This window comes from Penicilliopsis zonata (genome assembly GCF_001890105.1).
Source record: "Penicilliopsis zonata CBS 506.65 unplaced genomic scaffold ASPZOscaffold_1, whole genome shotgun sequence".
Classification (NCBI taxonomy): Eukaryota; Fungi; Ascomycota; class Eurotiomycetes; order Eurotiales; family Aspergillaceae; genus Penicilliopsis; species Penicilliopsis zonata.
In genome coordinates this window covers 3,313,948-3,333,229 of record NW_019208911.1, presented here as the reverse complement: position 1 = coordinate 3,333,229, position 19,282 = coordinate 3,313,948, and the positions used below count along the sequence as shown (strand labels likewise).

Here is a 19,282-nt window from a genome sequence, read left to right as displayed (position 1 = left end):
CATGATTTCCGATGAGTTCATCAGCCATCTCAGTCTTTGGGGAAGATTCTCCATGCTTCAGATTCTAAGGACTATTCCCGGACCTCTGATTCTGTCTGCATAACAGTTTATATTGTGTGTTTTCTTCTGGAATCAAGCTGCAGAGACATCTAAGCACTGCTCCGTCACTGCATGGACAGTGACCAACCCCTCATTGCCCATCCACGATAACAGGTCGTAGCTCCGGATGGCGACCACGAAAGCTTCGACGCAAGCTCAGATATTCCCAGGCAAGGGCCTGGGTCCGATAAGCAAGTTCTGGTTATTTCTTAATTCCGTCGATGGAGTAGAAAAGTTCCTGGGCTAACTGGACACAGCTCTAGGTGCATCGCTTCACAACGTCCTTAGCCGCCTCAAATCACATCCTCAACTGTACCCCGCCATCGATATTGCATACTCATCAGGAGAACCTCTGCAAAAGCCGGTGCTACTCCAGCTTCCAGCGAATGGCTTACGCCTGCGCTTCGATGGCCCCGATCAAAGATTACGTCTGATCGAGGTTCTTGACTTTACGAAGATCAACCTGGTGTACAAGAACCAAGAGGTGATCAAGGGTGCCAAATCCCAGGATCAGCCAGTATCTCAACAAGGGCCGAGTTTCCGCCATGTTTACAATCGGCTGTTTGGCCCGTCATACCCGGGGGAATACGTTTCGCCCGCTTCACCCTCTCCATACGGGACCTACGTTCTATCATATCCAGGGATAGCATTTTCGTTTCCCTTGCAGGACTCAGCGTGGTCTGACCAATGTGACTTTGTAGCATTGCTCTCTTCTTCGGCTGCTCTACCAGCCACATCCATGGCTATATTTCAGGGTAGTTCGTGGCCGGAGGTTCGAGCCAAAGTGTTCACGCAGCAACCACAATATCCCCGTTCGCCAGCATTGGCGGGCAAAAACAGGGACTCTTTACCAGACGAGGTTGAACGATTCAAGATCTTCGGTGCCGGGAAGCTTGAGGCTATTCGGAGATCAAGTTCTTCTACCTATATTACCCTGTCGGAGACGACACCGCAGGATCTGATCGCAGAATTTGGACCTCCGGATGCAATATATCGTAAGAATGATCGAAGAATATCTATCCACCGGGCCACGGGCGGTCGGACGGATCCTCTTCACATGAGTCCATCTCCAGGTAGAGGGATTGAAATTAGTGATACCGAGCACTCTTCCAATAATAGTATTGCTGATGATTCAGATGAGGAGCTCGCCCAGGGCAACCCCTTGGATCCTTCCTCCTTGCCAACGGAATGTTTCTTCAATTATTTCCACCATGGGTTTGATGCATTCATCTCATCCCCCACAACCCCTGGGCCAGCATTTCCTGGGTCTGGGCTCTCAGACCCATCACCTCCTCCTCCTCCCCCCTCATCACAGCTTACTGTGACAAAGATAATTTTACATGGAAATGTGCCGGGTTCATACCCCTTTAACCGCCACCGTCGCAGTCGCTGGACAATTTATGCAGATCACTTGGGTGAAGATCTCTTGACATCAGAAACGCCCTATGAAGATATTTCAAAGAGACTTCGCAGCATCTGGCAAAACTCCTATTCCAGTGTCGACGAGGAACGTGCTCTGCAGCGACCGATGGTGTTGAACCGTGGCTGGGGTGACAGCCCCGAGAGCAGTGTGGAATTCCTGGGCGGTTGGGAAGAGAGCACCGGAGGGAAACAAAGGGCTGGAGCCGATGGTCAGGATGGAGGCCAGGGACTGGGCAATACAGAGTTATTTGGATTCCCGGGGCTTCTTTTCGAAGTTATGAAGAACGGCGCGGTTAGTTGTCTGACGATATATTAGCTTACTATGTATGCTACAGTAGGATTGCAGGAGTGAGGGAATCAGGATTATTTCAAGATCTCGTAAAAGATGTATTCTCTCTTTAATATCCATATTATATCAACTCCTTCAAATCCTCAAAAGATGAGAACTTGTCCACATCGACGGTGAAGATATATGGCTGCGTAATAATATTACATGTCCGTAACGCATACAAGGCGTATTAAGTATGGTAATCTGGTAATCTCTGGTAAAGTTCTTTATCGCTTGGCCAAGCAAGATTTTGCGGAGATCTTTCAGCACCCCGACAGCTCTCCAGTTCAACTTTCCCCTCGACGCAATTGAATCAATTCATCATCGGGCTATGCGACAGCGGTAGCATGCCGGAACTGCCGCGGTCGCTCACACGGTCGTGGTCGTCGACGCTCAAACTTCCCAAGTCGACATTCCCCCCACGCGCGTCGCCCGCCGACCAGGCCAAATATCTCCAGCGATGCACCGATGAGCTCTACGCCTGGCAGCGTCGCGAACGGCCTGCAGACCGACCCTTTGTCTTCCACGATGGACCTCCCTATGCGAACGGCGACCTTCATGTCGGACATGCCTTGAACAAGATCTTGAAAGACATCATCTGCCGTGTGAACCTCGGCTTGGGGAAAAGGGTGCAATACATTCCCGGCTGGGACTGTCATGGCTTACCCATTGAGCTCAAGGCTCTGCAAGGGCAGAAAGATCTGAGCTCCATAAGCGGACCTGCCGGTGCAGCGGTGATTCGTAAGGCTGCCCGCAAACTAGCGAGTAAAACCGTTGTCGAGCAGATGAAGGGGTTCCGCAGCTTTGCGGTTATGGCCGATTGGGAGAATCACTACAAGACAATGAACAAGGATTTCGAAATGAGGCAGTTAGGCGTTTTCCGGGAGATGGTTGAAAAAGGGCTGATCTATCGAAGATTCAAACCGGTCTACTGGTCACCTTCCACTGGGACAGCCTTAGCAGAAGCGGAACTGGAATACAAGGATGACCATGTTTCCACGGCTGCTGTTGTTAAGTTTCCTCTGGTCACGGTTCCACCATCTTTGGCTGAGTCTTCCCGTGTCAGCGTTGACAGGCTCAGTGCTGTTATTTGGACAACTACTCCCTGGACGCTCCCGGCCAACGCTGCAATCGCAGTCAATGAATCTCTGGACTATGTGGTTGTCGAATCTCAGGCCCACGGTCAGTTGATCGTCGCAGAGTCCCGTATCGGCTATCTCCAGGGTATTCTCAATGAGGAATTGCCGATCGTGCATGCTTGCATCCCTGGGTCAGAATTGGCATTACATACCACCTATCGCCCTCTGTTCAAAGCCCCCGAAGCCGAGTCTCAGCCAGTCATTGCGGCCGAGTTTGTGACAGCTGAATCCGGCTCTGGTCTGGTTCACTGCGCTCCTGGACATGGCATGGACGATTATGAGGTGTGTCTGGCTCGCGGAATTCCTGCCTTTGCACCGGTCAACGACCAGGGCCAGTTCACCGAGAAGGCCATGCCGTCTGATCCCGCGCTTCTATGCGGTAAACACGTCCTTGGAGAGGGAAATAGCGCTGTTCTAGAATATGTCAAATCCCAAGACCGACTTCTCCATACTCATAAATATGAGCACAAGTATCCTCACGATTGGCGATCGAAGCAGCCGATCATCATTCGCGCAACTGAACAATGGTTTGCAGATGTCGCTGATATTCGAGGGAGCGCGATGGAAGCTCTGGAGCATGTTCACTTTGTCCCTGAAGCCGGCAAGCAGCGTTTGCAGAACTTCGTGAAGAACCGCAGTGAATGGTGTATATCCCGTCAGCGGGCCTGGGGTGTTCCTATTCCCGCCCTGTACCATCGTGGAACTGGAGAAGCTGTGCTCACGAAGGAGAGTGTGTCGCATATCATGAGGGTGATCGAGGAGCGTGGCATCGATGCCTGGTGGACAGATGATGCTAATGATCAGGCGTGGATCCATCCATCGCTCCAGGAGTCATCAGGCGCAGGCTACAGACGAGGCACGGATACTATGGACGTTTGGTTTGACAGCGGCTCTAGCTGGTCTCTATTGGAGATGCTTGCCAATCGCCCCCCCGCGGATGTCTACCTTGAAGGAAGCGATCAGCACCGTGGCTGGTTTCAGTCTAGCCTTCTCACATTCATTGCTCATCAGCTTTCTTCTTCTGAGAACTCCAATACTCCCCGGGCGCCATTCAAGAATCTAATCACCCACGGCTTCACTCTCGACGAAAATGGCTATAAGATGAGCAAGTCTATCGGCAACGTGATGTACCCACAGGCTATCATGGACGGAACCCTGCTTCCTCCGCTCCAGCAGAAGAAACGAAAGGGCAAGAAACAAGTAGAAAACCAGCAACCGGTCTACGACGCGCTTGGTCCTGATGCTCTTCGAATGTGGGTCGCGAGTAGCGATTACACGCGTGATGTTGTGATCGGCACCAAGGTTCTCCAGACCGTCAATATCAGTCTCCATAAGTATCGGGTGACATTCAAGCTTTTGCTCGGTGCTTTGTCCGATTTCTCGCTGGACCATATTGTCCCATATGAGCAGTTGCAGAAGGTGGATCACATCGCGCTCATGCAACTCTCGCAGCTTGTCCTGAATTGCCAAACGGCGTATGAGAACTTTGAATTTTACAAGGCCGTCAGCGCAGTCAACCGATGGACTAATATGGAGTTTTCTGCATTCTATATCGAGGCGATCAAGGATCGACTTTATACCTACGCCGAGGACAGCACCAGCCGACGAGCCGCGCAGACTACTCTTTTCTACATCTACCGCCATCTCCAGGAGATTCTGGCTCCTGTCACTCCAATGCTGATCGAGGAGTCTTGGGAACACACGCCAGATCTAATCAAGTCCCAGACCGAGCACCCACTAAAACGCATAGTATCTGCACCGGCGTCTGAGTGGAACAATCCCGCGTTGGAAACAGACTCGCAGGATCTTCTGGCGGTGGGCTCGGCCATCAAGACCGCTCAGGAAAACGCTCGGTCGAAGAAACAAATGGGCTCCTCCTTGCAGTCGTTCGTACATCTAGTCTTCCCAGTGCAGAGTCCTGCCCTCACTCGCGTTCAAGACTACCTGACGGAGCTTCCTGACATCTACGTGGTTTCCTCTGTCACGGTCGGTACGGCGACTGACCCTCTTCCTTCCGATCTGTCAGATACGGTGTGGCAGTACAGCGCGGAGTTTGAATGCGCCGATGGAAGCAAAGGAACCGCCCACGTCTATGCGCCGCACGATTCGAAATGCCCCCGGTGCTGGCGGTATGTTGTACCGGAACCCCAGAGTGGTGAAGAAACGCTGTGCGGTCGCTGCGAGGACGTCGTTCGTGAGATCGATGCTTCTGCATCTGCATAGATCATCTCCCTTGCATCTGAACTCTGGAATATAGGCTTATTCTATGTATTATATTTCTGTACCAGTAATAGAATCCCTCTACTTGTCTATTGGTCTCTTTCGGTATTTTGCACCTCCATCCATTAATAAACCTCGCCCATTAACATTGAAAGAATTGTCCTTCATCATTATATAAATCAATAGCAGGAGCAGCTATACGTACAAAAATTAACTCTCAATCTCCAGGTAAATAAAGTATTTCCGAAGAATGTTAAACCAAAGCCAATCCACTAGATCGGTTCCTTGCTGCTCTGAGATCTTCCCCATGACGCCAATGTCAAGTCAGCATGACGACGCTCATAATTTCTGCATCTGCGGTACTCACCCGGCTATGTGACCCGGATACGCCGCGCCTATGGCGATAGAGAGACCACTTTGAGTTGATGGCAGGTTTCTTGTTGCAATCTGGGCTGGTGTCGTCATTGATGCCACGGAGAGTTTGCTGCTATATATTGACCGCATGAAGGGCCAGGCAGAATAATAATTCCACTCTGCAACATCTCGACTGCACAACTCACTCAATAGTCCAGTCAAAATGATTCAACCAACACTTTTGGGCCATAAGACTTTCCCTCTTCCTACATCCACACCGTCAGTCGGTCCTGTGCCGACGGTTGTGCCTGGTACAGAGCCAATTTTCCAGGAAATCGGCACGACTGGACAACGCACGTTATGGTATGACTGCATTTTCAAACACAAGGATGGGATCAACCATCGCTAACCTGGGTTTTTTTTTAGGGTGGTCGTGGTGTTGATGGCGTTGTCGTCGCTGGTGTTCTACGTTCTTACAGCCCGGGCACCACTGGTATGGCTTTAGAGCAAGGAACTGTTTCGTGGGACTCAACAGCAAGCTAATAATGACATGGCCGAAACAGCCCAAACGGACCTTCCACACGCTTGTCTCACTTAGCACGACCATCTCCTTCTTCGTCTACCTTGCCCTCGCCACGGGCGAAGGCATCACTTGGAAACGTGACCGGATCCACGAATCCCACAAACACGTCCCCGATACGCATGAATACTACTTCCGCCAGGTGTTCTGGCTGCGCTACGTCAACTGGTTCTTGACCGGCCCCCTCGCCCTGCTTAGCCTCACCTTGCTGTCCGGTCTCCCGGGGGCGTACTTTGTCGTCGCCGTGGCGGCCGACTGGGCCATGCTCGGTACCGGCTTGCTCGGTACATTTGCAGGGCACAAGAATGTGCGCTGGGTGTGGTTTGCTCTCAGCTGTATTTCCTACATGGTTCTCGCGCACCATATCATCCTGCACGGACAGCGGGCTGCGAACAACAAGGACGTACAGACCAAGCGTTTCTACGGCTCGATGGCGTCTGTTTCCCTGCTTGTCAAGGTTCTCTATCCGATGTAAGTTCTGTGTTGCAGAAGGCTTGTGCATAAATGGTATGCTAAAACCATTCCAGTGCTCTCGCTGCCGGCGCTCTCGATCTGAAAATCAGCCTCGACACCGAGACCGTCCTCTTTGCGATCCTCGATATCTTCGCACAGGGGCTGCTTGGTTACTGGCTGCTTCTCGCACACGATAGCCATACGGATATGTGAGTCTCTGTTTTCTATTTCACAATAGAAGTAAATTGATCTGACGCTTCTTAAGTACTCTCTATGTGGACGGTTTCTGGGCCCACGGTATTGGAAATGAGGGAGCTATCCGTATTGAAGAAGAGGGACCTTGAACGATTACAGAGCATCACGCTCTTATGTCAATGGCTTAACTTGATGACGATAATGCGATGAACTTCTGGTAATGTGGATGGTGTAAAGCACAAATTGGATTGGACAAGTCGGGGTTATGGAGTTATGGTATGGATAACCTGATAATACTTTACAAAAAGAGCTCTTATTTGAATAAGACACAATAATCAAATTGAATTACAAAACTGAATTACAAGAAATCATGAAACAGCATTTCTACCAAGTAAAAGCTCTCTTCTTATGGATATTTCTCATCTCTGATGCTTATTTCATAAATCGTCGCGTCGTAATAGATACACCCAAATCAAGGCAGAGTGATTACTTGCCCGCAGGTTTCTTCTGACCAGCTTGGTTCTCCTTCAAGTGACAGGTGCACCCGCGTTTGCCACAGCCTGCCTTGTTTCTTTCAGCAAGGAGATGGCCATGCTTTTTCATGTCGAAGGGCTCCTCGCCGATCTTCTTACCGCCCTTGAGGTCGATAACCTTGAGATCCTTGAGCACGTCGACGGGGAGGCTCGATAAAGTCCCCGCGGCACGAGCAGCTGCAAGGGTAGCCACGGCACTGTCCTTGTCTCCAGTGCTGAGATTCTTGTTGTGGCTCTGTGGCTGCTGTCTTGGGATGGGGACCGCAACAGCCTTGCACTCGGGACGGGGAGACACAACGCAGACTCTATTCTTCATGATTTCGGGGAGGAAGAAGCCTGCATCGACGCAGTCGCGCTTGAAGGTGATGCGTTTGAGTTTCTCCGGGTCAAAGAAGAGGTGGAACGGGCCCGCGTCGACGACAAAGCCGACAAGAGTCATGTTCCGGATGGGGAGGTACATGCCCATTGATGCAGCGATCATGGCGCGCATCTTGGCCTTCTCCATGGCGTTCTTGTCGAGGTACTCGCCGTCGCCGATAGAAGGGTTCAGGTTTCCAGTGCCTTTGTCGCCGCTAAATGGTCAGCATTTTGTTTACAAGGCACTCTCGGCGAGATAGGATTCAAAAAAGACGAAACTTACTAGTAGATCTCAAATCCATCGGCGAAGGGTTCCTGGACCTTCCAATTGTGCTTGATGACCTGCCACTCGCCAGAAAGGTTGGACTCCAGGCTAGGTTCCAGGGCCATTTCAAGCCAAAGATCGGTCAGTTCGGGGTTCAGCCAGACGACTTCCCAGATGTACTTCTGGTAGGACTGCATCATGCCCGTGATCTTGAGGACACGCAGGGAGCGGAACTCGATGATGGGCTTCAACTCCTCCAGCGGCAACATGTCTTCTTTACCCTCGTCTTGGTTCTCTTGAATGGGCCAGAAGACGTCCATGCTGACAATCTCTGCATTGCGAGGCAGACATTTCCAGGAGGCACCACCGCGAAAGTACATGAGTGGCTTCAAAAGCGTGCCAACCTCCTGTTTGATCGCAGTGGCCGGGATGACCGCGAACTTATCATCTTTCTTGGGGGTGGGAGGGGGAGACATTTTGAAAGGAGAACGGAATAGAGGGTGCTCCCCCCGTCGTGAGAAGATCTGGCTGGGGGTACGCGAGAGAGCGCGCTTTGCAAAATTAAGAAAACGATTACCTGTCCTGGTCTCCGTTTTACCGAAGTCCAAGGTGCTCTTGTTGTCTGTGTCTTTGGACTCGCTGGACTTCAAGGCGAGGCTGAGGGCATCGCTCATGGAAAAGCGACGACGAGTACGGGGCTTCTGGGCTTCGTCCTTGCGAGGAGTAAGAGGGTCTCGAGGAGGATCTGCATTGAAGACAGGAATTTGGGCTGCATTCACAGAGAAATGGGGTGGTCAGTAGGGGAAGTCACAGCTCGATAGAGAATCCCATGCTCAGCACAAAGGGTTTCATCTGCTATTTAGAAGATGGCTCACTATGAGAGATGGCCTCTAACTGGAGTCTGTTTCTTTCATTTATTTCTCTCCAGAAAGCACCACCCATGAGGGTGCTCTTCCACCATTCATTATCAAACTGATCCATTTTGGGGGAGGCGAGCTGGACCAAAGGCCAGGTCTTGACAGTGGGCTCGCCCTCTCAGGCGAGAGACATGGATTTTGTTGGAATATGAGAGGATGCCAGTGTTTAGGAGACGAATAGCTGAGGAAATGACTGGATAACATAGGTCATCATTCCTCTGGAAGATGCAACAGGGGAATTAGAAGGGAGCAAAACAGACAGAGAGACAGAGACATCCAGGCAGAGTCCAGGTGGTAAAATAATCTGGAGTTGGCTCCAGTCTGCTTTGTCCATCGATAAAAGACAGGCCAAAGTCATGGTGCTTCACTGTCCTAGAGTGAGACTACATAGCAACATTTTATAAGGAAGGGCCTCTAGAATTCTTAAGGCTATATTAATGTCGATCTAGACAGTATATATCAGTATATATTCAGTCGTGGTATCATCTCCAAGGTAACCATCTCGCTATTACCTGATTTAGGTATCTTTCTTCATGAAAACAACGGAGGGACTTGATATATGACGGAATCGGAGACAATCAGCTACCAGAAGAAGCTGTTAGAGGCCATTTAGTATCTAGGCTGGTAAATTTAAACATATCAGTTCTAAGAATAAAGGTGAATATCAGTTTCTGTCTATTTGAAAATGTGCCACTGCTTCCAGAGAAGAGCATTGCACTAGATACCCGACATATAACTATCGTCAATCCACTATTTTAAGATGATAAGATCTTCATTAGGCTATCTATGGCCCTTCACAATGATATAAATTCTAAAATTTAATGTTCATTTGTAGGTAGATTGCGGTGAATGTTGACCATTCTAGACTAAACTCGTGTGGCTTACCTCAACATCCCCCGCCTGAAACCCAAGGTTGTCTCTTCCCAAGTGTTCAAGATATCCAGACAACACACTATTCGCAATGACTACTGAAGCGGAACATCCTTCACTGATAACTGGAGGCTGTCTTTGTGGGTCGATTCGATACGACGTATCCTTCGGTGAGGGGGACAACTGGCCGCCCCTGGTAAATATGGCTGCTATCAGATCACTGCGAGCGTGGAATAAGCTGCTAATCTAGGTGAAAAATACCTAGTCAGGATCCTGTCAGTGCACAATGTGTCGAAAATGGACCGGCTGCTTATATCCCCAATTCTTGACCGTGTCACTCTCGCAAGTCTCACCAGCGCTCCCCTCTTTCCCAGCCTACAAGGAGTTCCCCTCTTCTCCAGGCTGTCTCCGGGGATTTTGTTCCGACTGTGGAAGCTCATTGGTCTGGAAGACGGAGAAAACACCCGATGAGCTCGCCTTGTTCATTGGCACATTGGATGAAAAGTGGTTGATCGGGGAGAAGGGGGCTGGTACCGAGAAACCGATGGAGCACGGCATCAGGGTCCATAGCAGGGGAGGGCTAGGGGAACTTCTAGCTACACCAAGGAATGGCCAATATTACTTTGAGAATGCGATTGAGGGGGTCACGGACGGTGCACGAGGGAAGAAGTATCTTACCCATCCGTCTATAGAAGAAGGATTCGATTGAGTCTCGGCATGTTTACACTCGATCAGCACTGTTAACTAACTGCTGTCTTTCAGATATCGAGAAATGGAATACCATCAAGTCAGGATAGGTCTGTTTCTTTTTTTCGAGATACTCCGTACATGGAGGATTAGTCAACAGGGAAAACAATTTAACTTCTGCAGATCTCGAACGTAACTCACAAACTATCTACAGAATCCTCCACGGCGATGGGCCGTCATCTCGTATTCAGCCTGCAGATCTGATCGTGCAATAGCTTGGCAGCTATAGACATTCATTCAGCTCAGCCTCGGGATACTCTTTTGGGATCTTCTCGGATAGATTTGAGAAGATTTACCCCGGTGATCCCAAGCCTCTGGAGACATATTTCTACAGCCTCACCAATCAGAATCAGGTCAAGGAAGGCTTTTCCGTGGATGAAGCCCGAGAAGGGCACCATTGTCTACATCCGGACGCCCAGATGGTTTGCTGAAAGAAAGGGGGGGAATGTTTTGAGAAGTATACGTAAAATGGAATTCAAAAGAGATGGATCGATTCCTCAAAGAGTGAGAGGCGTGTTTTACAAGTCTCCCTGTTATTCAAACGAAATCAAGATGCGGTTCAGCAATCAGCTTGCATCTTTCATGGTCCTGGCAACTTCTGCCTATGCAGTTGATCCGGCCGATATCTATGATGGAGGATACAACTCTTCAGACGCAAGTGTCGAGCTTCGCATTGGGAATGGCGGTGCTGGCCAAAGCGGTCTCATAAAGGGTTTGTCAGTCCTCTTCATGAAAGACATCTCTTGCTAACGCCCTCACAGTGCTCGCCGATGCCTACATCCAGTCAAGCGTCAAGAATGGGTCGTCCCCGTTTAAGATTGCCTGGTACGAGAGCGATACTACAGAGAGCATCGACTACCTGAAGTCTGACACGGTGGATATTGGCATCACGTATAACCCTGCCGCAGAAACCATTGCCATCAACCAGGGCATCGCCCAGTCTCCGGCCTGGTATGCCTGGCGAGATCACTTCCTCCTTGTCGGCCCTCCGTCAAACCCAGCCAATATCTCCAAAAATGATGACATCTACACCATGTTCTCCGATATGTTCAAAGTGGCTGAGGCAGGCACCACGACTCCTCCGGTCCGATTCCTCTCTCGCTACGATAAGTCCGCTACCAACATTAAGGAGTCTGATATCTGGGTGGAAATCGGACATGTATGTAATGCAACAAGCTAGGCTCTTTGAAACTTTTTGAGACTATCTTTCTTTTTATCTCTGACTATATCCATTTGCAGGTCCCATGGGCCACTGCCTATTCCACCTGGTACCACCAGTACATTGCGTTCCCCGTCCAGGCCCTGGAAGCTGCAATCCTACTTGAAGAATACACCATCACCGACAGAGGCACATTTCTGTCTATTGACTCTTCGCTTGAAAACCAGACCACCATCTACAAGGCCGCCACGGACGCCGCCTCGGACCCGCTCCTCAACCCTGCGCACATCCTCATCGGCACCAACGCCACCAACGTCGATATGGCCGAGTCATTCACATACTGGGCTGTCAGTTCTGAGGGCCAGGCCGTCATCACCGGCTTCAAAAAGAACGGGCAGCAGTTGTACTCTGCCGCGCCGAGCAACAAGACTGCTCAGTTCCGCTAGGCCATAAATCTCATTGAATGGCGGGAAGAGCAACATAGTACCTCGGCTTTCTATGATACATAATGTTATAAATATCTAAATACCTTTCGCTTAGCTTTGGCTCTGAGCTTGTACCTTTCTTACATCTAGTAAATCAGTCGCGGAGGTATACTCGGTGGTAGACATAGTTATCACATCTAAATTAAAATAGTTAGGATAAAGTTTATAAAACATCAAAGCAGCACATCATACTCCTATATATGTACGACCGACAAACTCAATCAGCTTATCAGGGTTTACACATACCTAGGTATCCTAGATTTACAAGTCGGGGCTAAGGGAGGCTCGAAGGACATTTAAGAATAGGTCATTCTATCATGAAACGTAATGGATATCATTTTTGGCCGGTTGATGGTCAGCTTTTATTGACTCCACGCTAGGTGTTCTAGTCTTTTGTTTTTTACCCCTTCCCGTGATAAATACATCCAAATGAACACCATAGACATAGCGTTTTTTAAGTTAAGAGCGTGTGATAAGGAGTCCTTTCCAGCCTTTTCCGATCCTCCAGCCAGAAAGGAGCCCGGTAGTAGGAAAACATCCGTCGATCAAAAAGAAATTATGCATGAACCCATCGCTCCCCTTTTAGTACTTCTTTCCCTGGCGCAGGACATCCCCGAACTCCTCCAGAGGACTGCGGATGAGCTTGGTCTCCTTCCACAGGTTGGGGGTGAGGAAGCCGTAGGTGTTGCCAACGGCGAGGAAAGTGGCCTTGAGGGTGTTCTCGAGGGTCTTGGTCGAACCGGAAGACGAGGTGTAGGCGTCATGGACACCGGCAAGCTGGAGCAGACGCTTAACGGCAGGGGAGGCAACGAGGCCGGTACCACGGGGGGCAGGGATAAGCTGAAACAATGTCAGTATATAAACTCCCACGTATAAGGTTTTTTTTCAAAGGGGCATTTAAAGGGGACGTACTCTGACGGAGACGGAACCGCACTTTCCGCTCTGCTTGACGGGCAGAGAGTGAGGCTCACCGAGGTTGGTACCCCAGTAACCTCTGCGGACGGGGAGCACACTGAGCTTGGCAATGATGATGGCGGCGCGGATGGCAGTGGCGACTTCCTTGGAGGTCTTGATACCGAGACCGACGTGGCCCTCAGAGTCACCGATAATGACGATGGCCTTGAAGCGGGTACGCTGACCGGCACGGGTCTGCTTCTGGACGGGCTTGATCTGTATTGCAAAGAAAAAAAACCGTCAGCTTCTGCTTGCTGAAATCCCATGAAACCTTCCTCGCCCAATCCATTGTCCTAATATCGTTCGAAAAATCGATAGATTTCAAGTTTTCGCAAAGTCGACAGTTTTTTTTCCCTCCACCCCACTCCATATCGCTGGTCCTTGTAGAAGGAAAAAAATTGTGTCCGTACCTTCATGACCTCATCCTTGAGCTTGGGGAGGAAGAAGTCGATGATCTCGTACTCCTTCACGGGCAAGCTGTGCAGGTAGATCTGCTCCATGCTGGTGATCTTGCCGGCCTTGACGAGACGGCCGAGCTTGGTGACGGGCTGCCACTCGTGCTTCTCGGAGTCCTTGGCTCCACGGCGGCCTCTTCCACGACCGCGACGGTCACCACGGCCACGAGAGCCGAATCCACGAGAGGGGGCAGCGCCAGCGGCGGCAGGGGCAGCGTTGTCAGCCATGTTGGATGGTGTTTGACGTCGGTTAACGGCGACCTGATATTAAACAGTCAGTTTCTGGGTTCAATGGTCGAAATTTGTCCCCCAAAAAAAGCAGGATCCGAAGACAATATTCTCAGTCTCACAGCTAACAGCTTGTGTTCTGACCGCAAGAATTGTCCTTTGTGTGAACGTACCTCTATGTGATTTGGTGTGGATACCCGATTCTGTCGGCGAAGACGGATTGTGTGAAATCCCAAATTCAAGGCTAAGCGAGTGTGTCATGTGACACAACCCGTGTATCGCATCCCACTAACCCCGATAAATACTAGCGTATATTAACCCTCGCCTTATCTACAGCATACAGAGTATACTCTGTACAACAATCTACCAGATGCCTTCTTAAGCCACTTTAAGATACTGGATAGTTCCTTTACTAATGATCTGGAAGTGTCAAATGATAGTGTCAAAGAGAATTTACCTTTCTCTCCCGTTCTTCGAGTGCTATGAGGTGATTGCGGGCTTCGACGTGTCTTCAATTTCTTGTGATTTACTAGAAACTGGGTACCTCTTGCTGGAATGTCTCATCTCACTTCATGTGATCCTGTCAGCTCTGCTGACACCAGACCGAAGCCTGGAGAAACGGGTGCCCAACCCAACTTTCATCCGCCGAACACGAGGGGTCAAGAGTACCATCCATTTCATAAAATCCTACATACCTCTCATCATATACTAGTTCGGTTCTATGAAGATCAGATGAGAACGCATTACTCATGGAAAGGAAACTCCACGTTCTAGCTGCTGAAGACAAGTACGCTATGAATCAGTGCTATTCTCTACCAGTGTATCTGTAGCATCCAATCGAAAACGGTTCATTTCTAATTATCGGGTCTGATCTAGTTATGTCAATCAGAGACTACTCCGAAGAATTCTGGAGAGGCTGGGCTGCACAGTTGCCATTGTTAATGATGGGCAACAGGCCCTCGATTACCTGGCCGGTCCGCCTGTAGCTTGCCCACCACCAGATATCATCTTGATGGATGTATGCAGACATCTCGACCGATAAAAACACTAAGGGATATGCTGATAGATAGTGATGGACAGGTTTCAATGCCTGTCATGGACGGATATACTGCTGTACAGATCATCCGCACGCAGCTTCCATTCAGCGCCAACCCGAGACTTCAGACAACACCAATCATTACCATGATCGCGCATAAAATTCCAGAATACCGCATGCGCCAAGGCTGGATTCAAGACACCATAGGCAAACCGGTGAGAGTGTCGCATATGAAGCAGACTCTCCTAAGGTGGTCCCGAAAAGAGATCATCCCCATACCCGGTTCGCAAACTGCGGTTGCTCATCCGGCATGGGGGCCACATCCTTTACGAGCGCATCGTGGACCTCGATCTCTTTTATAGTTGTAGCCATTGCAGCTATCTCGACAAACAGTGCGGGAGTCCTGGGGGTGCTGTCATCCTTCAGTGGCCTATGTCCATAGCTACCCCGGTGTAATCACATCGTCAACGATTTCACATCGCGTCAGAGAAAAGAGATGAGACCTGGGAAAGAACCAATAGTCAATGTGATCAATGTAGATCAATCATTCCGAGGGCCAACGCTAGGGATCACCCCTGACCCTCAGCAATGATTTCAGTCGCAGTGGCAATCACAGTTCAAGTCTTGTAAACACCTGACGTCAATTTTAACCTTTAACTTCACCTGGAAAGCTGTGGGTCGATCGCCTTTCAAGGTTGTCAACTTGTTTTTTCTCTTTATTGTTTCTCACGATGTTTCGAAGTTTCGCTGTGGCAAGAGGGAAATAGAAATTGGCCCCCCACTTCCGTCACTAGTGCCCACTACAAGCTGGTCAATCATGTGAACGCTTATCAGTGCCTGGCCCATGCTTCAGGATTCTTGTTAAACCCCAGACTTCCGTCCTCGAACTGTTTCTTCCTGGCTGCTATCTATCTCCATCAGTTGGACAACAGGGGTAACTATGTTCCGGTGGTACGTAACGCCTTTTACATTGACTGTTGACGCAATCATCCATTAATTGCTCTGTTAGAACCGACTGACCCTTGCCCCAGGTATCAGACGAAGCTGGCCAAGCAGCCGATTCTCACGGCCAGTGTCACCAGTGCTGTAGGCCGACAATCCCTCGCTTTACAAATCGTTTCTAACCGTGCCCCAGGTTCTGTTTGGAAGCGGTGATGTGTTAGCCCAGCAGGCCGTTGACCGGAGAGGCTTCGATAAGCATGACATGGCGCGAACTGGTCGCATGGCGCTCTATGGAGGAGGTGAGCTGCGATGGGTTCCCCTTTTCTCCTCAGATACTAACAGGTTGTTTTTTTATCTCTCTAGCTATCTTCGGTCCAGCTGCTACCACGTGGTACGGAATTCTCCAGCGCCATGTCGTTCTCAAGGGAACCAGAAGTACCCTGATCGCTCGAGTCGCTGCCGACCAGGGTGTCTTCACTCCCATAAACCTCTTCTGTTTCCTTTCGTCCATGGCCATCATGGAAGGCTCCAGCCCGATAGAAAAGCTGCGGACGAGCTTCGTTCCTAGCTACAAGGCCAACCTCATGATCTGGCCGGCAGTGCAGGGAGTGAACTTTGCCATCGTGCCCTTGGAATACCGTGTGTTGGTGGTCAACTTGGTCAGCTTGGGTAAGGACAAGAAGCGTTAATGTGGTCAACTAGCTTTGCTAACTTGTCCGGTACACAGGATGGAACTGCATTCTAAGCATGATCAACAGCGGGGAGAAATGAGTCGGTTCGCTTTGATAGATACCCGGACACCTGATTTCTATCTCCTTTCGGTTCGCTCGGGTCAATAGACGGCTTTCAAAATTCTTCAAGTGCTTTCATCTATAGATTACATACATAGCACGTTATCTCTGGGCTTTTGTGGTTGGGACTACCTTATTTGCTTGTTGGGTTACATTATTTCGAGGGCACTGGATCAAATGACTTATTTGGCTTTAATGATAGAAAATAAATTTTAAATCTTATACTATATCATCATCTATTTCGAGCTTTCTGAGTGCCCGTCATTGATTATTGCATCCTAATTATTGGCCATTCTTGCTATTTTCTTAGGGCTCGCGGGAGGGAGGGAGTGTGGCCAAAAAGGGAAAAGCTGCACTTTTTGCGCGGCGGCATCTCAAAACGCTCCCAAACTTATCATACCCAGGCTTTTTCCTCGCAGAAACAGATCTCAACTCCCACCAAACGCTGCCAGCTGTAAATCTGCCTGGAGCAGTGGAATAGCGGCATTTCTCTCTCTCATATCGACTACCTGTCTGTGTGATACACCCCAGCTGCTCCTTCCGCGGGCCTTTCCACACCAAATTCTCGTTCGAGACTTTTTTCACTCACCCCTCTCCCGACGACGACTGATCGCCACGTCGGGTTCACCTCGCTCTATCTTTTCTCTCGCACCTATTTACGTTTCAAATAATCCTTGATTATTTCCGATCACAATGGCTACTGCTACAGAGAACGCCCAGCCGCCAGTCAGCGCTGAGAACACTGCTCCTGCGGTTGAGCCCAATGAGAAGACAAACGGCGACACGGTCACCGTCTTCCACGATCCTGAGAACTTCAACGTCAAGCACCCTCTCATGCATGAGTGGACTCTCTGGTTCACCAAGCCTCCGAGTGGCAAGGTGAGGGTTATTACACTAGAATTTCGTGGCGCTAAAACTGACTTTGGGTGCAGGGCGACAACTGGAACGATCTTTTGAAGGAGGTCGTGACATTCAACTCTGTGGAGGAATTCTGGGGCATCTACGTATGTTTGCTAATTTTTTTTTCTCTATTTTCCTAATTTTTCTGCATGCGTGGGCTCATAAAACCGCTTCTCAATAGAATAACATCACACCGACTTCGGAGCTTGGACTCAAGGCCGACTACCACCTGTTCAAGAAGGGAGTACGGCCGGAATGGGAAGATATTCAGAACAAGCACGGTGGCAAGTGGTCATACTCTTTCAAGGACAAGCGTTCCGTTCCCATCGACGATCTGTGGCTGCACGCCCAACTGGCGGCGATTGGCGAGACTCTCGAGAATGACGGCGATAATGAAGTCATGGGCGTGGTCGTGAACGTGCGCAAGGGCTTCTACCGTGTCGGTCTCTGGACTCGCTCTGTAGGCAAGAGCCTCCCCGGTGACAAGACTGGCCGGACGCCCGCCCAGGGCAAGGAAATTCTGGAGAGCATAGGCCGTCGATTCAAGGAGGTCCTGCGCCTCAAGGACACCGATATTGTCGAGTTCTCCGGCCACACCGAAAGCGCCCACAGCGGCAGCACGAGAGCCAAGGCTAAGTACACTGCCTAGACGACTCTTCACACTTGACGGCTTACGCATGCATTACGGCACATTTTGTCCTTTAATGGGGCGATTGGAGTGATAATGGAGTGAATGAATCAAAAAAAAGCTAATCGCATATGAGACCGAGTCCCAGCTGGAGAGGGCCACTGGATATGTGGCCCGCCTCTCTCTCTCTCGGCTTTTTCATGTCTTCGGCCTCGTGACGACTTCATCCAAGGTTCCTGGACATGTATCTTATTCTCAAAACGTATCTTTTCTCTCTGAGCTTATTCCGTTACATGTCAAGTTTCCTACATTTTATTCACTGTGACGTTCTTCGATCTTTGTTTTCTTTTCTTTCTTTTTCTTACATTTCCATTGTTCGCATGTGGCTATTGATGCGCAAGATATCATAGATACCAGGAATTAAAGCAGTCTGACCACTGCCTTGACTATCCAAGACCCACGATATGATGATAAGGCTATAACGATGTCTCCATATCACGCTACAGAAGAGCGGACCCATATGCATACCTCGGTAACAAGCAAGTTACTGCTCCTGCCTCGAATTGGATACATGAAATCCTGTTGCACTTGTACAGCATGGGAACTTTTGTGCCTTTCATGTTTGATTTGTAAAAACAGGATTTGGCAGAAGCAGTGGGCTTCGCTACCTGAGACAGTAATGGCGGATTTCTCTCAAGTCTTACGGCGCTATCGAGTGAAGCTACTTGAGTACTATTAAACGCAGTGTCTCGAAGGCATTTGCTAGAAATAAATCATAACTACAGATCCTATACTTGTTGATTGCGGAAAAAATAGGCTGAATAGAGTGCAGCTCTGAGATGCTGTTCAAACTAGCTTGAAAATATTCAGAAATTCCAAATGTCTCGTTCGTGTCCAACTCTAGAGCTGCGCTTCGAGGCTCCTGATCCCAGTCGTTACACAATCTCGCTAGGGGTACGTCAAGGCCGGCTGGAATTGAAAGGCAAACGAGGTAAGCCGGGCATGGGCTTGTGAATTTGGAATTTTGAAGACAAGACAGAAAGTAAATCAGAGCTTTGGTAGCTAAAGGTTTTAGACAAATGATAGTCTCATGACATGACTTGGGACTCTCACCACTTGATCCTCCAACTCTCACCAGCCCTCAATATAAGGCCACCCATCATTTAGTGAGTTATATCCACTTTGCCTCTCATAGGGAATAGGAGAGCTTTGATTGCTGACCTCA

The 19,282-nt window shown here is 49.6% G+C and overlaps 9 protein-coding genes across 9 annotated transcripts; 7 read left to right on the top strand and 2 right to left on the bottom strand.

Moving 5' to 3' along the window:
* Positions 1–21: 21 nt before the first annotated feature.
* Positions 22–5,399, top strand: ASPZODRAFT_108745 (hypothetical protein). Its single transcript, XM_022720969.1, has 3 exons — positions 22–281; positions 357–1,813; positions 2,128–5,399. The coding sequence occupies exons 1-3, from the start codon at positions 227–229 to the stop codon at positions 5,209–5,211; spliced, it is 4,596 nt and encodes a 1,531-aa protein (XP_022586267.1). The 5' UTR covers positions 22–226; the 3' UTR covers positions 5,212–5,399.
* A 176-nt stretch (positions 5,400–5,575) lies between these two features.
* ASPZODRAFT_88482 (hypothetical protein) lies at positions 5,576–7,170 on the top strand. The gene is made up of 5 exons (XM_022730328.1): positions 5,576–5,925; positions 5,989–6,055; positions 6,126–6,613; positions 6,670–6,804; positions 6,861–7,170. The coding sequence occupies exons 1-5, from the start codon at positions 5,786–5,788 to the stop codon at positions 6,937–6,939; spliced, it is 909 nt and encodes a 302-aa protein (XP_022586266.1). The 5' UTR covers positions 5,576–5,785; the 3' UTR covers positions 6,940–7,170.
* Positions 7,171–7,276: 106 nt separating this feature from the next.
* ASPZODRAFT_163543 (hypothetical protein) lies at positions 7,277–9,287 on the bottom strand (the record flags this gene model as incomplete). Its single annotated transcript, XM_022726631.1, has 3 exons — positions 8,821–9,287; positions 7,964–8,714; positions 7,277–7,895 (listed from the first exon to the last, which is right to left on the bottom strand). The coding sequence occupies exons 1-3, from the start codon at positions 8,924–8,926 to the stop codon at positions 7,277–7,279; spliced, it is 1,476 nt and encodes a 491-aa protein (XP_022586265.1). The 5' UTR covers positions 8,927–9,287.
* Positions 9,288–9,722: 435 nt separating this feature from the next.
* On the top strand, positions 9,723–10,674 carry ASPZODRAFT_462982 (hypothetical protein). Its single transcript, XM_022728372.1, has 3 exons — positions 9,723–9,902; positions 10,002–10,441; positions 10,495–10,674. Exons 1-2 carry the CDS (start codon positions 9,824–9,826, stop codon positions 10,439–10,441), a joined length of 519 nt encoding a protein of 172 aa, XP_022586264.1. The 5' UTR covers positions 9,723–9,823; the 3' UTR covers positions 10,495–10,674.
* Positions 10,675–11,031: 357 nt separating this feature from the next.
* ASPZODRAFT_12564 (hypothetical protein) lies at positions 11,032–12,084 on the top strand (the record flags this gene model as incomplete). The annotated part of the gene is made up of 3 exons (XM_022721435.1): positions 11,032–11,191; positions 11,241–11,638; positions 11,719–12,084. 3 exons carry the CDS (start codon positions 11,032–11,034, stop codon positions 12,082–12,084), a joined length of 924 nt encoding a protein of 307 aa, XP_022586263.1.
* A 370-nt stretch (positions 12,085–12,454) lies between these two features.
* ASPZODRAFT_127884 (hypothetical protein) lies at positions 12,455–13,793 on the bottom strand. The gene is made up of 3 exons (XM_022721860.1): positions 13,488–13,793; positions 13,036–13,293; positions 12,455–12,963 (listed from the first exon to the last, which is right to left on the bottom strand). The coding sequence occupies exons 1-3, from the start codon at positions 13,758–13,760 to the stop codon at positions 12,706–12,708; spliced, it is 789 nt and encodes a 262-aa protein (XP_022586262.1). The 5' UTR covers positions 13,761–13,793; the 3' UTR covers positions 12,455–12,705.
* Positions 13,794–14,523: 730 nt separating this feature from the next.
* Positions 14,524–15,545, top strand: ASPZODRAFT_127880 (hypothetical protein). Its single transcript, XM_022721859.1, has 2 exons — positions 14,524–14,778; positions 14,841–15,545. The coding sequence occupies exons 1-2, from the start codon at positions 14,773–14,775 to the stop codon at positions 15,156–15,158; spliced, it is 324 nt and encodes a 107-aa protein (XP_022586261.1). The 5' UTR covers positions 14,524–14,772; the 3' UTR covers positions 15,159–15,545.
* A 180-nt stretch (positions 15,546–15,725) lies between these two features.
* On the top strand, positions 15,726–16,694 carry ASPZODRAFT_127878 (hypothetical protein). Its single transcript, XM_022721858.1, has 5 exons — positions 15,726–15,747; positions 15,828–15,882; positions 15,932–16,037; positions 16,102–16,407; positions 16,466–16,694. Exons 1-5 carry the CDS (start codon positions 15,737–15,739, stop codon positions 16,507–16,509), a joined length of 522 nt encoding a protein of 173 aa, XP_022586260.1. The 5' UTR covers positions 15,726–15,736; the 3' UTR covers positions 16,510–16,694.
* A 422-nt stretch (positions 16,695–17,116) lies between these two features.
* Positions 17,117–18,310, top strand: ASPZODRAFT_461501 (hypothetical protein). Its single transcript, XM_022728371.1, has 3 exons — positions 17,117–17,408; positions 17,462–17,533; positions 17,611–18,310. Exons 1-3 carry the CDS (start codon positions 17,223–17,225, stop codon positions 18,076–18,078), a joined length of 726 nt encoding a protein of 241 aa, XP_022586259.1. The 5' UTR covers positions 17,117–17,222; the 3' UTR covers positions 18,079–18,310.
* Positions 18,311–19,282: the final 972 nt, after the last annotated feature.

Bases quoted from the DNA above. Each gene is read 5' to 3' on its own strand.
- ASPZODRAFT_108745 (XM_022720969.1), top strand. From the start codon at position 227: ATGGCGACCACGAAAGCTTCGACGCAAGCTCAGATATTCCCAGGCAAG. The intron at 282-356 runs GTCCGATAAGCA...AACTGGACACAG, and splicing joins ATTCCCAGGCAAGGGCCTGG to CTCTAGGTGCATCGCTTCAC. The intron at 1,814-2,127 runs GTTAGTTGTCTG...GCACCCCGACAG, and splicing joins AAGTTATGAAGAACGGCGCG to CTCTCCAGTTCAACTTTCCC.
- ASPZODRAFT_88482 (XM_022730328.1), top strand. From the start codon at position 5,786: ATGATTCAACCAACACTTTTGGGCCATAAGACTTTCCCTCTTCCTACA. The intron at 5,926-5,988 runs GTATGACTGCAT...GTTTTTTTTTAG, and splicing joins ACTGGACAACGCACGTTATG to GGTGGTCGTGGTGTTGATGG. The intron at 6,805-6,860 runs GTGAGTCTCTGT...ACGCTTCTTAAG, and splicing joins CACGATAGCCATACGGATAT to TACTCTCTATGTGGACGGTT.
- ASPZODRAFT_462982 (XM_022728372.1), top strand. From the start codon at position 9,824: ATGACTACTGAAGCGGAACATCCTTCACTGATAACTGGAGGCTGTCTT. The intron at 9,903-10,001 runs GTGAGGGGGACA...ATACCTAGTCAG, and splicing joins TCGATACGACGTATCCTTCG to GATCCTGTCAGTGCACAATG.
- ASPZODRAFT_127884 (XM_022721860.1), bottom strand. From the start codon at position 13,760: ATGGCTGACAACGCTGCCCCTGCCGCCGCTGGCGCTGCCCCCTCTCGT. The intron at 13,294-13,487 runs GTACGGACACAA...TTTGCAATACAG, and splicing joins TCAAGGATGAGGTCATGAAG to ATCAAGCCCGTCCAGAAGCA. The intron at 12,964-13,035 runs GTACGTCCCCTT...ACATTGTTTCAG, and splicing joins GCGGTTCCGTCTCCGTCAGA to CTTATCCCTGCCCCCCGTGG.
- ASPZODRAFT_127878 (XM_022721858.1), top strand. The intron at 15,883-15,931 runs GTAGGCCGACAA...ACCGTGCCCCAG, and splicing joins CGGCCAGTGTCACCAGTGCT to GTTCTGTTTGGAAGCGGTGA. The intron at 16,408-16,465 runs GTAAGGACAAGA...TCCGGTACACAG, and splicing joins GGTCAACTTGGTCAGCTTGG to GATGGAACTGCATTCTAAGC.
- ASPZODRAFT_461501 (XM_022728371.1), top strand. From the start codon at position 17,223: ATGGCTACTGCTACAGAGAACGCCCAGCCGCCAGTCAGCGCTGAGAAC. The intron at 17,409-17,461 runs GTGAGGGTTATT...CTTTGGGTGCAG, and splicing joins CCAAGCCTCCGAGTGGCAAG to GGCGACAACTGGAACGATCT. The intron at 17,534-17,610 runs GTATGTTTGCTA...GCTTCTCAATAG, and splicing joins AGGAATTCTGGGGCATCTAC to AATAACATCACACCGACTTC.